At 43.7% G+C, this 16699-nt stretch overlaps 2 protein-coding genes across 2 annotated transcripts in view; both read right to left on the minus strand.

Moving 5' to 3' along the window:
• Positions 1-348: 348 nt before the first annotated feature.
• On the minus strand, positions 349-11870 carry atp6v1b2 (ATPase H+ transporting V1 subunit B2). The gene is made up of 14 exons (XM_042516223.2): positions 11660-11870; positions 10556-10611; positions 10347-10445; positions 8724-8817; positions 8438-8515; positions 7897-8036; positions 7335-7436; positions 6603-6700; positions 5960-6083; positions 5726-5876; positions 5128-5210; positions 3779-3883; positions 3555-3684; positions 349-2897 (listed from the first exon to the last, which is right to left on the minus strand). The coding sequence occupies exons 1-14, from the start codon at positions 11817-11819 to the stop codon at positions 2761-2763; spliced, it is 1557 nt and encodes a 518-aa protein (XP_042372157.1). The 5' UTR covers positions 11820-11870; the 3' UTR covers positions 349-2760.
• A 1117-nt stretch (positions 11871-12987) lies between these two features.
• Positions 12988-16699, minus strand: part of dusp11 (dual specificity phosphatase 11 (RNA/RNP complex 1-interacting)) — a 6847-nt gene continuing 3135 nt past the window's right edge. Inside the window, exons 4-9 of the mRNA XM_088070896.1 lie at positions 16592-16699; positions 15881-15941; positions 15758-15804; positions 15613-15688; positions 13991-14122; positions 12988-13518 (exon numbers count right to left, since the gene is read on the minus strand). The exon at positions 16592-16699 is cut by the window's right edge and continues 16 nt beyond it. Of these exons, the coding sequence (XP_087927022.1) occupies positions 13134-13518; positions 13991-14122; positions 15613-15688; positions 15758-15804; positions 15881-15941; positions 16592-16699 (809 nt within the window). The 3' untranslated portion in view covers positions 12988-13133. The remainder of the gene's footprint in view (positions 13519-13990; positions 14123-15612; positions 15689-15757; positions 15805-15880; positions 15942-16591) is intronic.

The following is a 16699-nucleotide window of genomic DNA, read 5'->3' on the forward strand; positions in this document are numbered from 1 at the left end:
AAATATTTTTTCCTCTGAGATGTAGTGGAGTAGACGTATTAAATAGCAGAAAACGGAAATACTTTGACTGAAGTGCATTACTTGAGTAAATTGACTTAGTTACTCTTCGTCTTTGCCGTCATGTTAATTTCTGTCCTGTGCTGCTGACTGTGTCATAATGAGGCCGACTCACTCACCGTAATATCAAATCAACCTGCAGGTATGAATAAAGTTACCTTTACCAAAATCAACTTTAAACCTATTTAAAGAGTTTTTTCAGTTTGAGGAAAATGACGTTAGCTGGAATAGATGCTTTTTAAAAATAAAATTAATGCATTTTGTCAAATTAATAACTAGTCAAACACCAAATGTGATCACAGCAGCTTTTATTTCACGACATTTGAGGCGTAAACATTTAACATCAACGCATGCAGTCTGATTAATCATATATCAATCTGATTAATTGTATATCAGTCTGATAAATCAAATATCAGTCTGATTAATCGTGTATCAGTCTGATTAATCGTATATCAGTCTGATTAATCGTGTATCAGTCTGATAAATCAAATATCAATCTGATTAATTGTGTATCAGTCTGATTAATCGTATATCAGTCTGATTAATCGTGTATCAGTCTGATTAATCGTGTATCAGTCTGATTAATCGTATATCAGTCTGATTAATCGTATATCAGTCTGATAAATCAAATATCAATCTGATTAATTGTGTATCAGTCTGATTAATCGTATATCAGTCTGATTAATCGAGTATCAGTCTGATTAATCGAGTATCAGTCTGATTAATCGTGTATCAGTCTGATTAATCGTGTATCAGTCTGATTAATCGTATATCAGTCTGATTAATCGTGTATCAGTCTGATAAATCAAATATCAATCTGATTAATCGTATATCAGTCTGATTAATCGAGTATCAGTCTGATTAATCGTGTATCAGTCTGATTAATCGTGTATCAGTCTGATTAATCGTATATCAGTCTGATTAATCGTGTATCAGTCTGATTAATCGAGTATCAGTCTGATTAATCGTGTATCAGTCTGATTAATCGAGTATCAGTCTGATTAATCGTGTATCAGTCTGATTAATCGAGTATCAGTCTGATTAATCGTGTATCAGTCTGATTAATCATATATCCAGCTGATGTGACTCACAGAAATCACCGTTTACAGACACTGAAAAATAACACCGAGAACGACATCATCACGCCAAAAAAAAAGAGTCTAAAGAAACCACAACATCCAGCGAGAAAGGGATGATGGGACATTTAACCACACAGCTTCATCATCGTCATCGTCATCATCGTCGTCATCATCATCACCGTCATCGTCGTGTTTTTCTTAAATGGGTCTCTCAGCTTCAGATGAGGTCGTGTACCTGGCGGCGGCACACGACAGTCTGTCACGGTGGTTTGGCATGTAAATGGTCAGGAAGCTGCGCTGATTGACCGCCAAAATAAAACATTTGCATGAAAACGCCTGTCAGGAGCCTTTTTCTAACAATGATTTTAGCTGCAGTGTTTCAGTCTGAACTCGATTCATCATCCACAGAATATCTGTTTTTGTTTTTGAGTTAACGGCTTCTTCACGTAGCCCATGTGATTTATATCTTCAGGAATGATTTCTGATCAAGGCTTTTATTATACGTTAGAGGGAAAATGATTCAAACACATAAATTGAAGTTGGAGTGCAGGAACATCGCTCAGCCTGTTGAGCTGAACTTGTTTGGTTTCGGTTTGTTATTCTAAAAAAATCCACTAGATGTCGCTGCGTCTTACATCATTCTGCCTTTACAGCTTCTCAAATCCTGGTTTTGCCGCCCGCAGCCGGTTTAACCCAGAAACACTCAGTCTGCTTTGTTTGGGGCCAATTTTGCAAAATCTAGGATTTTAGGACCTTTCTCAAATTTTAGTGTATTTCACAGATTTTGGATATTTCTAGGATTTTAAGATATTCCAAAGATTTTAGGATGTTTCTTGGATTTTAGCATATTTCTAAGATTTTAGGATGTTCCTTGGATTTTAGCATATTTCTAAGATTTTAGGATGACTCACAGATTTTTAGACATTTCTAAGATTTAAGGATTTTTCTTGGATTTTAGGATATTTCTAGGACTTTACAATGTTTCTAGAATTTTTCTTGAATTTTAGTGTAATTCACAGTTTTTTGGATATTTCTAGGATTTTAAGACATTTCATAGATTTGAGGATTTTTCTCAGATTTCAGAAGATTTCTTGGATTTTAGGATGTTTCTTGGATTTAAGGATATTTGTAGGAATTTAAGACATTTTTTCGGTGTCTGAAGGCACCAGAACCCACCTCAGAGCTCCTCTGAAGCTCACGGATAAACACGTTAAAACATCAACATGCAATAAACAGACTATAACACGATGACTCGCTGCTTAAACGCTTTCGTGTCGGAAAGCCATCAAGGGAATAAGCGTATTTCCCAAGATGCCGCCGTCAACTTTGAGTCCAAAAGTCCGTGAAAGGAAGGACGATTTCGATGATCCAAATGTGGTCATCGCCATCGCTGAGACGCTAAAGACATGAACTCCTGACTCGCTCTGTCCCCTCAGCGGGACGCCGTCAGATTTCCCTCCCGGAGTTTCTGGTAGTTGAAGCAGGAATGTCGATGTGTCACGAGTGTCTTTACGAGAGGTTTACAGCGTCGCGTCACGTGTGACGGTACAACACTTTACTGGATGTGAGCAGCGAGACGTCACAGGAAGCGGCGGGACAGGTGGAGGACAGGTGGAGGACAGGCTTAATGTTTGGCCTCTCGGGGGTAAAAGTCGGCTAAGGTGCTCTGAGGGATCCTCTTCAGCATCTCTTTGGGGAAGATCCTCATGAGCTGCCAGCCGACGTCCAGAGTCTCAAACACGCTGCGGTTCTCGTAGGCACCTGGACACACAAACACACGGAGGGGACAATCAACACGGCAACGTCAAGTCAATTTTATTTATAGAGCCCATTATCACAAACATGGTTTGCCTCAGAGGGCTTTACAGCAGGCACCCTCCCTCTGCCCTCAGACCCTCACATCACCGAGGAAAAACTCCCGAAAAAGAACCCCTGTAACGGGGAAACACAGCAACGTCACACTGAGTCCGTTAGGACGTTTTAAGATATATGTAACATTTATAAAAAAAAATATCTAAAGACTGGAGTTAACTTAAATTATCCCAAATATTTGCGCCACTAAAGCTTTACTGTATTTTTAACCGAGTTTGTGCATTCAAACAACCGTCGCTGCATTTTTAGCTGTTTGAGGCACAAATAGTTTGATTATTTTCTTAAATGATTTTTTCGGCTGGCCGTGGCTGTGTCTCCAGGCATTGGTGATATCTGAGCTGATTTGTCACTGCAGTGACGTTTGTGCCGCAGGCTGATTTGGAGCATAAAGTTAAAGCGTGCTGTGCAGACTGCAGAGCCTGCAGAGCTGCGTTCGTCTGTGACATGAAATAAACAGAATTCACCACCAAAAATGACTTCAAAATCTCATGGCTGATTGTTTGAGTTGGACTTTATGTCTGAGTGATTGGCGGCGCCGCACTGCACCTTGGGCGATGAAGTTTTTCTCAAACTTGGTCAGAAACTCCAGATAGAGCAGGTCATCGGCCGTCAGAGCCTCCTCCCCCACCACCGCCTTCATGGCCTGGACGTCCTTCCCTATGGCATAACACGCATACTACACACACACACACACACACACACACACTTTTAGACTGAAGTGGCAAAGGACAGTGCATTGAGAGTGAAACAGGAAGTGTGTGTGAACTCACAAGCTGGTTGGAAACGTCCGAGTGGTCTCTGCGGGTCATTCCCTCGCCGATGGCAGATTTCATGAGACGAGAGAGAGACGGCAGCACGTTGATGGGAGGATAGATCTGTCCAACGCAACAAGACCACATCAGAGACACTCAACTGAAGGCCCGCGGGCCAAATCTGGCCCCCGAAAGGGCCCCAGTGGCTCCCCAGACATTTTCTCCTTCACAGTAAAAATACAGTGATGGACTTTGTAAATAGTTTTTGTGCTTTTAGTGTCCATAAGGAGTCAGAGACATAAGGAGTCAGAGACATAAGGAGTCAGAGACATAAGGAGTCAGAGACATAAAACAGCATCAAAACAGGGCCAGAGGAGGACCCCCCACACCCCCACAGAGGAAACTTAAAAATGTGCTGAAATCCTCCAAAAGTCCTAAAATGTGCTGAAATTCTAAAAATGTCTTAAAGTCCTCAAACCTGCTACAGTCGTACCAACATGTCTGGGGCCCCTGTGATTGGCCCCTGGCCTCCTGTAAACAGAGACAGCTGCGTCTCCGTGTCAGAGGACACAATCTAAAACGTCTTTCCTGCAGAGTGAAGACACATTGTCTCCTGTCCAGGCTCCAGAGGACATCAGTTGGATTTGGTTTCCACGGGAAGATTTCCGTCGTGTTTCTGCTCGGCGCGGCAGCAGCGCGTCGGCGAACACGTCTAACGAATCCGGAGGAAACGCTCTGCTTGTCTGCTGTAAATCATGTTGATAAATAAACGAAACCGTCGAGCTCGTGCGTCACAATCGCTCACCGAGCATCGTGTGCTGTGATTAACCGACACCCTGCTGATCAGAGTTGTAGTTACAGAAGACGGCGCGCCAAACAGAGCGTGTGAGCGTTCGCCATTTCATTGTTTCATCGGTCTAGATTCTGAGACATGTGGGTCAGACACCAAAACAGGAGGTCAACGGAAACATCAGCACTCACTGTATGAGCCATGCTCTTCAAAATGAAGGAAAGTCAGAGCCTTTAATAACAATAATCAATACTCAATCATTTTATTTAGAGACGCCTTTCTCGACACTCAGGGTCACCTCACAGTCAGCGATTTCCATCCGGAGCCTTGAGGCCGCATGTTTTCTTTCTTCGCCTACTACATATTTTGGCGAGTCAGCCAGGAGACGATAGGAAAGACGAGCCGTCCCTCCGGTGAACAAGGCGCGGCTTTTCAGCCATTTTTATTCACACCTGCAGCTCGCCCGCGCCGGAGAGACTGAGCGTGCCACTTTCTACCTTAAAGTCATGAACTAATGAGAATTACAGTCAACCGCGACTTTGGCGCTGAGCGCACCTGAGACGCGGCTCAGGGTTACCTGTCTGTTGTGGAGCTGTCTGTCCACGTAGATCTGTCCCTCGGTGATGTAACCCGTCAGGTCGGGGATCGGATGAGTGATGTCTGAGGGACACGAGAGCACGCTGTAAAAACATCGCATCGAGTGTGTGTGTGTGTGTGTGTACCTGCTGTGCGTGTGTGTGCGTGTGTGTGTGTGTGTGTGTGTGTGTGTGTGTGTGTGTGTACCTGCTGTGTGTGTGTGTGTGTGTGTGTGTGTGTGTGTGTGTACCTGCTGTGTGTGTGTGTGTGTGTGTGTGTGTACCTGCTCTGTGTGTGTGTGTGTGTGTGTGTGTGTGTGTGTACCTGCTGTGTGTGTGTGTGTGTGTGTGTGTGTGTGTGTGTGTACCTGCTGTGTGTGTGTGTGTGTGTGTGTGTGTGTGTGTGTGTGTGTACCTGCTGTGTGTGTGTGTGTGTGTGTGTGTGTGTGTACCTGCTGTGTGTGTGTGTGTGTGTGTGTGTGTGTGTGTGTGTGTACCTGCTGTGTGTGTGTGTGTGTGTGTGTGTGTGTATTTGTTGTGTGTGTGTGTGTGTGTGTGTGTGTGTGTGTACCTGCTGTGTGTGTGTGTGTGTGTGTGTACCGTCGTTGGGCATGGTGAGGATGGGGATCTGGGTGATGGAGCCGTTACGTCCTTCCACTCGGCCCGCTCGCTCGTAGATGGTCGCCAAATCCGTGTACATGTAACCGGGGAAACCTCGCCGGCCCGGCACTTCCTCCCTGGCTGCAGACACCTGAGTTTGAATGACATTCACATGGTTTATTTCTCATTTCCTGCGGTCATTTCAGAATAAAATGCGCTGAAACGGAGGCTGACCTCTCGGAGAGCCTCGGCGTACGAGCTCATGTCGGTGAGGATGACGAGGACGTGCTTCTCACACTGATAGGCCAGATACTCTGCTGAAGTCAGCGCCAAACGGGGTGTGATGATTCGCTCGATGCTGCAATTACACAAGAAAGTTTAAGAAATTAGCAAAAGAGAGGAGGATTATCAGAAAATTCTCCAAAAACAGGGAAAAATGTCCACAAAATCATATTTACAATAATAATTATTTTATATTTAAAATTATGTCATATAAAAATGTAGTAAAATATTTTTTAAAAACCCATCTATATATTATTCATCTCCCCATGCTTTTAAAAGAAATCAAATTAATTCAATCAGGGCTCAAAGGGTTAACCACCAAATTCTGACCAGGTAATTCTTGAGCCCAAGTGAACATTTGTGCCAAATTTAAAGCAATTCCCTCGAGCCGTTATAGAGATGCAAGATCTTTTAACCAATCAGAAACCTCTAAAAAACTGCTGAAATTGACTTTTCAGTATTTTAGGGAATAATCTAAAAATATAAGGCGTGAGCAAACACCGTTACCATGACAATGAGATTCTGCGTCGGTGTCTAATAACATTTATCAACAGTGAATTATTCCAGGAAGATTAAAAGAGGCAGAAGCTCTTACGTGGGGTCGTTGGCCAGGTTGAGGAACAAGCAGACGTTGTCCATGGAACCGTTCTCCTCAAAGTCCGACTTAAAGAACCGGGCTGTCTCCATGTTTACCTGGTGGAACACAGGAACCAGACTGTGAACGCTCTTTTATCATGTATCATGTATTTTCATCACTGCTAAGCCCAAGTGGATGTTTGGGCCAAATTTGAGGAAACCGCCTGAAAGTGTTCCTGAGATATAATTTTTACAAAATGGATTCAAGGTCACGGTGAACGTCAAAATCTAACCGGTTCATCGCTGACTCAAAGTGGATGTTTGTGCCAAATTTGAAACGGTCTTGAGCTGCCACATTCATGAGAATGAGACAGATGAGGTCCACAGTGACCTTGACCTTTAACTGTCAACTACCAAAGTCTAGTGAAGACATCCTTGCTTCAAGTGGACGTCAAATTTGTGAAAAATCCCCATAAGTGTTTTTGAGATATTGTGTCCACAATAATGGTATGGACGTATGAATGAATGGACGGACAAACATCCAAAAAACTTTATACCTCTGGCCTCGTCTGTCACCGGCGAAGAGACATAAAAAAAGACGGCATCGGCTGAAGTACGTAACTGTGGCTCCATAATGTCCATGATTGACCCATCAGGTTAAATTATTGGACATTTAAACGCCTGAAACAGGCAGAAGGTCGACGGGAAAGTAACAGAATTTGATGGTGAAAAAGAACAAAACGTTTCTCACCCCCATGGCTGCAAACACGATGGCGAAGTTGTCCTCGCTGTAGTCCATCACGTCTTTGGACTTCTTCACCAAACCGGCCTGCCGACAGATCTGAGCCGCGATCTGAGGAGCACAGGGAGCGAGAACGTCGAGCAAATCTTCAACAACATCTCCACAATTATTCCTCTTCAGCCTCATTCACCCTCTGAAACCTGGAGCGTCGCCACTTTTCTTCTGCCGCCTTCAGACGCCGAAAGTATCCAAACCTTTAAATATCCAAACCTTTAAATATCCAAAACAAGGTCGCTGACACGAGGAGAACATGCCAACTCCACCGCGCTCGAGGTTCAAACCCCTGACCCTTTTTTCCTGTGAGGCGACCACTTCACCGCTGTGACGCCTCGAATTCCCAAACGCTTAAATCCATCCAGCAAATGAAACTCAAATTAAAGTGATGCAGTTAATGAATGAGTGTCATTCATCACCGTTAATGAAGATCTAGCCCGGAGCGTTCACACACACATTTACAGGCTTCCCTCCTCTGTGTGTGTGCGTGTGCGTGCGTGTGTGTGTGTGTGCGCACCTCGTTGTGTGGCAGGCCCGCAGCAGAGAAGATGGGTATTTTCTGTCCTCTGGCGATGCTGTTCATGCCGTCGATGGCTGATATTCCCGTCTGGATCATCTCCTCGGGGTAGATCCGACACTGAGGGTTTATAGGCTGACCTGTGACATAATAATCATACACACATATACTCGTGTGAAAGGCAGCAGTGTATGGAGCCGTGACGTCATGAGCCCTAAAACACAGAAGACCGTTGGCATTGTTGACTTTCGGTCGTCTCGGAGTCTCTGGTTTTTAATGGGTTAAAGACATTTGGTTTCTCCTGCGTGTTTAATAATCACTGAACGAGCTGTGCTCATTAAAGCTGTTTTAACAAATAACTCTTTTAACAATATTTTAATTGAAGTTTTAACAACACACAAAAAAAGAATCACATCAATATACAAATATAAATCCCCTAACTCTGTCACACACTCCCAGACAAAACATAAACAAACCAATAAAAATAAAATACACAATAAAATAAAGATAAATAAAAACAAACAAACATTTACCAACGTACCCATGATGTCCAGGAAGTCTTCAGCCAGGACTGATGGTCCCCTGTCGATGGGTTTACCAGATCCATTAAACACACGGCCTGCAAAGACACACACACACACACACGCACACACGCACGCACGCACGCACACACACACACACTCACGCACGCACACACACACGCACACACACACACACGCACACATGCACGCACGCACACACACACACACACACACAGCAGATTAACACAGAAATCGTGAGTTTCTGCTGCAGCGTCGCCTCATACTGTCTGTCCTGCTATGTCCTACCCAACATGTCCTCAGAGACGGGCGTCCGTAAGATGTCTCCTGTGAACTCGCAGCTCGTCTTCTTGGCATCGATACCTGAAGTCCCCTCAAACACCTGCAGGGGGCAGAGTGAAGCAGCGGCTGACACGGAGCCAAAGAAAACGTTCGTTTCTGCAAACCACCGATACGTCACATTTATCCGTTTCATACATTCGTAAGTTTCTGCAGTCAGAGTATCTCAGCTGACTGTCGTGGGGACGCGGAGGGACGGTGGACAGCGTGACACCGAGGACAGATGTTGGTGTGCATTTTAGGCACGAAAAACAACTGTTTTTTAGTAACCTGTCACTGTGTCTCCAGCAGCTTTCAGCAGGCGGACTGTCCGGGGGTCCTTCAGGCATGAAACGTGGTTCGTTTTTGGGAACCTGTCACTGTTTACCCAGCTGCATTTTCAGCACACAAAGTAGACGGTTTTCAGTGCCCTTCTGTGTTTCCAGCAACGTTTTAGTCCCCAAATGCGAGTTGTTTTTTATAGTGACTTTTGCCTGTTTCTTCTGCAGTTTTTAGTTCCCAAATGTGGGTGTTTTAAGGTTGTTTTTAGGGACCAATTACCCCAAATGTGGCTGTTTTTCCACAGCCTTAAAGCGCGAGAAGCGGATTTGTTTGAGGAACGCGCGGCTGTGTTTTCAGTGAGGATTAGGCTCCAAAAAACATGTATTTCAAGCCAAAATCTGAGCTTTTCCAAACCATAACCCAGAGTTTTTGTGCGTAAACATAAGAAGTTTTAGTGTATCTGCTACACAAAAACATACAAATGTAATATCTGTAATACATCTGTAATATATCTGTAATACATCTGTAATATATCTGTAATATATCTGTAATACATCTGTAATATATCTGTAATATATTTGTAATACATCTGTAATACATCTGTAATATATCTGTAATACATCTGTAATATATCTGTAATACATCTGTAATATATCTGTAATATATCTGTAATACATCTGTAATATATCTGTAATACATCTGTAATATATCTGTAATATATTTGTAATACATCTGTAATACATCTGTAATATATCTGTAATACATCTGTAATATATCTGTAATATATCTGTAATACATCTGTAATATATCTGTAATACATCTGTAATATATCTGTAATATATTTGTAATACATCTGTAATACATCTGTAATATATCTGTAATATATCTGTAATACATCTGTAATATATCTGTAATATATCTGTAATATATCTGTAAAATATCTGTGGTTTGATGAACAATGTCGATTGGATCGGGAGCTGAGCGTTTATCATCACTGGAGCAGCAGATTAAATGCGGTTTAAACGTACGTGTGAGCATTTCACCTGCTCAAAGGAATCTAATGTGAATTTTAAGTCAAACTGAGAAAAGGTAAATGTGGGACACGAACGTCCCCGGGAGGACGGCGACTTAACAAAGGTTTCTCTCCCGCTCCTTAAATATTTGTATCAAATTTCACAGCAATCCATCCCATAACTGTTCACGTATTTAGTCTGAAGCTCACGGAAACTTCACAGAGGAAAAAGGTTCATCCTCTGAGGATCGTGAACGTCTGAACTGACTTCAGTCCGGCGGCTGTTGACGGGGGAGTACCTGCACCACAGCTTTGGAGCCGGTGACCTCCAGGACCTGCCCGCTCCTCTTGGTCCCGTCCGGCAGCGTGAGATGGACGATCTCTGCGTATCGAGGAAACTGTTGGAGCGAAGCGAAGCAAAACGACACGAGAACAATCAGAGAAACTCTGCGACTGTCAGGCCGAGGACGGACAACTCTGAATCCACACCATGCTCGGTCGTCCTCACCTTCACCTGATCCAGGATCACCAGCGGCCCGTTGACCCCCGACACCGTTTTATAGGCTGAGGACGCAGAAAACAGAACGAGCTGAGGACAGAGCTGAGGACAGAGCCGAGGACAGAGCTGAGGACAGAGCTGAGGACAGAGGACAGAGCTGAGGACAGAGGACAGAGCTGAGGACAGAGCAGAGGACAGAGGACAGAGCTGAGGACAGAGCAGAGGACAGAGCTGAGGACAGAGCTAGAGTTTACCAGCAACTTTTTTAAATGAATTCATTATCAAGTCATTTTTTAAAAGAAGCACAAACCCAAAAAGGGTTTGTGGCCTTTGGGACAGAAAAAAAGGACAAAGTTAAATAACAGACAGTTGGCATCAGAGCAGAAGTGAAAAACTATACGGATCACTTTCAGACAGTTTCGCTCAAGATTTGCTGCTTTTCTCAATTTAATGGTGCAAGTCGCTGAATGTGTTCAGACTGAACATCTGAAGGCGTCACTCTGGAAACGGTGACGATATCGTGAAGCGTTTTTTAAAGATTTACAGCTCAGATGTTGAATCGCTCTCAGCTTCACAGATGTATAATGTAGTCGTGATGCTGCTCCGCTCAGAGCGTCGGGCAGGACGACCGAGCTGCACGCTTCCTATTTTTATCCTGCTGAGGCCCACACGCTCCGATGACCGCAGAGACACCAGACCGCAGAGACACCAGACCGCAGAGACACCAGACCGCAGAGACACCAGACCGCAGAGACACCAGACCGCAGAGACACCAGACCGCAGAGACAAAACGACTCTCGACAACAAAAAGACCATAAAAAGCCACAGACACACAGCTACACACAGACACACAACTACAAAAAGATGCAAAACGACAACAAAACAAGGCCAAAAACTGTGTGATCTGTGCGTCGTGCTCCTGTGAGCGCGGGGGGGAGGGGCCCGCTGCAGGTCTGAGCCCGGGCCCCGATGTCTCCTGATCCGCCCCTGCTGCAAACACCGACTCTGTCAAACATCTGTGAAACGTCCAGCTGCGTGTCTCTGCAGCACAGGACACTGACATGTCTTCACGCAGAGACACAGCGGCTGACACATCGACTCGTGCACACTCACTGAGGCGGGGCTGGGAGATGTAATCCCGGCTCACGGCCATCACGTGCTCCCGGGAGGCGGCGGCGGTCGGGGCGGCGGCCGGCGGTTTGTTCCCGCTGACGGCCGAGGACAGCTCGCTCATGGCCCCGTTCACCATCCCTCTGAGCGCCTTCATCGCCATCTTTACACCTGCAGCACCGCAGCAGCGCGCGAGTCGTGACAGCCCCGGCGCATGCGCAGAGAGTGGCGCAGCAGCCGCATGGTGAGGGGGACTCCCGTAAAGTTTTATTATTATTATTATTATTATTATTATTAATTATTATTATTATTAAAAATTATCTCCTCCATTAATGCTGAGCTGAAAAATATGGTGAAATAATAATAATAAGCACGGAGGAGAGACGACTGTTTTTTGGGGGTTTGGGGGGGAAACTTGTACGCAGCTTTGGGAGATTTCCTTTCAAACATTTTGTCGTTTTAAGTTCTGGCAATTCAGAAAAGAAAATCTTTTTTTTCTTTAAATGTTTTTTTGGCATTTAAAACTGAAAAAAACATACTTATCTTTAAATTTCTGGATTTCTTAGAAAACATTTTTTAATGAAATCATGTTTGAACAATATTTAGAAATTCTCACCCAAAATTAAAAAAATAAATTGTTAGAGAAAAAAAGTGTTCCTAATTTTGTAAAGAACAAAAACAGCGCTGAAAATGTTTTAAAAGAAAACGTTTCAAAGAAAAATGTGTCCAAACCTTTTAAAGAAAAAAAAGACAACAATATTTAAAGAAATAATAAAAAGAAAAGTTGCCTTTTTTTTGGCAGAAAAAAAGTAGCCAACAATTTTTAAAGGAGATTAAATAGCAAACATTTACAAAGAAAAAGAAATTGCCATTTTTAAAGGGAAAAAAGGCCAAAATGAAAAAAGAAAACAGAAATAAAAAAATAAATAAAATTTAAAAAATGCCAAAATAAATACATAATGAGAAAAAGAAATAGCTTTAGAAACTTGATGGAAAAAATTGCCAACATTAAAAAAACAAATTTTGAAAGTTTGCAAGACTTTTTTTTTTAAATAAATTGGCAATAAAATAAATCTAAAATACATTAATTTAAAGCCGTTTCCCTCTTCCTGCATATGCTGGTTAGTTTTTGCAAACATTTTTATTTCGGCCCAAACGTCTGACTTGATAACAGAGTTTGTGAGACGATGTTTTGCGATAGTTCAAAGCTGATAAACGTGGTCCCAATAAATCAATAAAATCCCGAATCAGGGGTCACTTGGTGGGTTAATTCTTCCTTTAAGCAGCGCGGTGCTGCAGCACGCTGAGCTGACTGAACTCAGAAAAGACAGTTTCTGTTTTTTTCAGCTTTATTTGTGCAGACACAGATCCACAGAAAGCGCTGATACAGGATCAGCCTTGGACATTCACACGCTCTTTGAATTTCAGTAAACTTCTGTTTGGACGTTGCGGCTCAAACTGTGACCATCAGCGTAGTTCAGCGTCCTCTGAAGAGGACACTGAAGTGATGTCTCCTTTGAGGACAGCCCCACTCCTCATCACGTCTGTCGTAGCCGTTGGACTCGTTGGACTCGTTGGTCCAGCGTGCGGAGTAACGAGGGAGAAGAGGAGGCGCTCTCCGTCTGTCCTCCTGCAGGCGGGAGGACGACCTCCTGTCCGGCTCCAGCGGAGAATACCTGGACCTCCTCTCCTCTGAGCGGGGAGGTCTCCACTGATACTCAGGATGAGGAGGCGTCCATCGATACGGGTTAAAAGTGGGTCCCACGGGCAGGGGACGTAACGGTGGAGGAGGTGTGGGGAGAAGGCCGCTGTGTGAATGGCGAGGATGTGAGCGCTGGTTCGTTCCTCTTGGAGGGAAATATCTGCCGAGGAGAGACAGAAAGACGCAGGACGTTCAGAGAAAAGTCTTGAGTTATGCCCAAAAACCTGTTTTTGAGGTCACAGTGACCTTTGACCACCAAAATCTGAGCAGTTTATCCTCAAGCCCAAGTGGACGTTTGTGCCAAATTTGATGAAATTCCCTTTGGGCCTTTTTGAGACGTAAAGTTCACAAGAATGAGATGGGTCAAAGGTCACAGTGACCTTTGACCACCAACAAATGAATCGGTTTATTGTTGAGTTCAGGTGGACGTTTGTGCCTAATTTAAATGAACTCCCTACATGACGTTTTTGAGATATCACATTCACTAGAATGAGACAAACGACCCGAAAACAAAACATGAGAAAAGGATCAGCCAGTCTGCACGCGGACGACGATGATACATTTGGAGAAAGACGCCAAACAGATAATCACTTTTCGCTGAAGAGCTCCTTTGATCCGTTTTTCGTCCGTACCTTTGTTGTCGGGACTCGTTAAAGAGCGGCCGTCCCTCCTCTCTGCTGTCGGAGTCAGACGTCGGGTAGCTCGGCCGATGTGTAGCGAGGCCTCTGATTGGCTCCTGCTCGGACTCATCCATCCCCTCGTTACTGTTGGACACGACCACAAAGGACAGAAATATAAACGTTCAGATTAATCACGTCAAACTCAGAAGACAGACGTTTAAAATAATGATAATGATACAAGTAGGACCGGGCGATATGAAAAAAAGTCTGATCACGATAATTTTTTCATATCAGTCGATAACGATATTTATCTCGATAAACATCAAATCAGCATTTCTGTGGAGCTTAAAGGTTCCTTTGACTCCTCAGTGAGATATGAAGATATCAGAACCAGCGATCACGATAACGATTATTTCAACAGATAAACCGATAAACCGATAACTTCAGCTCCTCAGATACCGATAACCGTAACTTCTTTTGTGTTTTTCGTCACCTGAGGGTCTGAAAGGCTGAGATGTGCTGAGCACAGATTCATTTAATTTGTGCTTTTTCATTAAAAAAACATTTCAGACAAAAAGCTGGAAAATCACTTTTTTAAAAAGAAAGTCATTTTAAGAGCAAAATCAATTTCATTTTTTCTCTCATGAGTAAAAAGTACAAGAAAATTACAAACTACTCTGGGAGCGTTTTAACCCTTTAGGGCCCACTTCAACATGACACACTCGTATCTCTCTGAGCACAAAATACACTTTTAAAAATAAAGCTTTGAAAAATATTACACAGTAATATGATTCTCTACTTTTATAGAGATTATTTTTTAAACCAACATCAGTCCTAATTATAAATATCAAATAGTCATTAATTTTCAGAATTTTATCCCTCTAAATTCCAGGTTTTTGTCATGATGCCACTATGTTCTGAATTTAAAAAAATAATTACTTTTTAATCTCCTCCTCCTCAGTGTGTGAGTGTAGCTGCTGACAGTCTGGGATATGTCAGTGTGTGAGTGTAGCTGCTGACAGTCTGGGATATGTCAGTGTGTGAGTGTAGCTGCTGACAGTCTGGGATATGTCAGTGTGTGAGTGTAGCTGCTGACAGTCTGGGATATGTCAGTGTGTGAGTGTAGCTGCTGACAGTCTGGGATATGTCAGTGTGTGAGTGTAGCTGCTGACAGTCTGGGATATGTCAGTGATCAGCAGCTACATTGACTGTGACAGGTCACCTAGTGGAAATAGCATGTATTTCCTCCATATGCCAAATATGGTCAAAATGACCTCATCAGGTGGAAAATAGTCAAAATGACAAATTCAGAGTCAAAAGCCCAGAATGACACCCAGAAATAATACAAGTCCTGTTTTTCTGCTCTGATGGCTGTGGGATCAAAAATGTCAGTTTGAATGGGTTTCAATGGAGCATTTTTGGACCTGAACAGTCTGAATGTAACTATTTAGTTTCCACAGTGTATTTTAGACTTATTGTAGGAGCTGAGCTGCAAATTCACTGATTACACTCAAATACACAATCTGGACTACATTTAGGACACATGCATCAACACACACACAGTTATCACAACAGGAAGAAGAAAAGAGACTAAAATGAGACAAACACTAAAGGGTTAAAGTAAATATGATTACCTCCTCTTCCGTCCACTCCGCAGGTCGTCCAGGTAGTTCTGCCTCTCTACAGCGTGACCTCGTGCCGAGTTGAACACTGACAACAAAACAACATTTCAGCTTCACTTTCATCCAGAAACGAGCGTCATAGAAACATCAGACTCACACTGGACGGCGTCTCTGGGATCCATCCCGTCCACGTCGATCAGGTACCTGCAGGTCAGACACAGACGTTAACCTCCGCTCACGCTCGCGCTCGCGCTCTGCGCGTGCTTCGCGGCGTACGCACCTGCAGATCAGGTATCCGGTGCGGTTCAGGCCGTGCGTGCAGTGGACGCCGATCAGCTTGTCTGCGGCAGAAGAGACGGGTCACTTTAAAGAGTCGCTTCAGCTGCTGCAGGATCATCGAACACCGTGTTACCGGACATACGGACCCAGTATTTCGGGTACAGTAGCTGACAAATGTCGATCTGGTTCATGAATGTGAGAAACCCAAACGGAGGCGCTGCTCCTCCTCTGCATCTCACAGAGCTGCAGCTCGACGTAACGACACTTTTTAGTGATTTGATCAGAAATTAACAAATATGCATTACGGATCCTAAATGTCACGTGTTGTTGAAAGTCGGCGTCAACAGATCATCCGCCTGGCCGATTACAAAAAGAAATGAACGTGCAGTTGAAAGAGTTTTCTAACTAAAAAAGAAACCTAGTTAAGATAGTTGGAGAATAAAAAGTCATAAATCTGCAATAAATAAATATCTGAAAGTAAAAGAACGTCTAACTTCTGCGACTATAGTTTCACGAATTCAAACTTCACCGAAGCTGAACACCGTTAGTTTAACGATGTTGTGAAATTTGTATTCAAATATTGTGAAAAGTCTTCAATAATTTGACGGGTGCGTTTGATCGTCGAGGTTTGACCCGCTGCTTTAAATGTGACTCTGTAAACACGTGTGGACGCCGGTTCCCGCGGCAGAGCGTCCTCAGCGGCGTCTCTCACCGTTGTCGGCGTTCTCCCGTAGAAACCTTCGTACGGCTCGTTTGAAGCTCAGGATCGTGTCGTCGCCGGGAACCTGGTGACCGGCGGTGAGGATCTTCACCAGCAGCA

The sequence above is a fragment of the Plectropomus leopardus genome, chromosome 20 (assembly GCF_026936395.1).
Source record: "Plectropomus leopardus strain MGB_pleo_1.0 chromosome 20, ASM2693639v1, whole genome shotgun sequence".
Classification (NCBI taxonomy): domain Eukaryota; kingdom Metazoa; phylum Chordata; class Actinopteri; order Perciformes; family Serranidae; genus Plectropomus; species Plectropomus leopardus.

Bases quoted from the DNA above. Each gene is read 5' to 3' on its own strand.
- atp6v1b2 (XM_042516223.2), bottom strand. From the start codon at position 11,819: ATGGCGATGAAGGCGCTCAGAGGGATGGTGAACGGGGCCATGAGCGAG. The intron at 8,516-8,723 runs GTAGGACATAGC...GTGTCTTTGCAG, and splicing joins CGTCTCTGAGGACATGTTGG to GCCGTGTGTTTAATGGATCT. The intron at 2,898-3,554 runs GTGCAGTGCGGC...TTGTGTGTCCAG, and splicing joins GAAAAACTTCATCGCCCAAG to GTGCCTACGAGAACCGCAGC.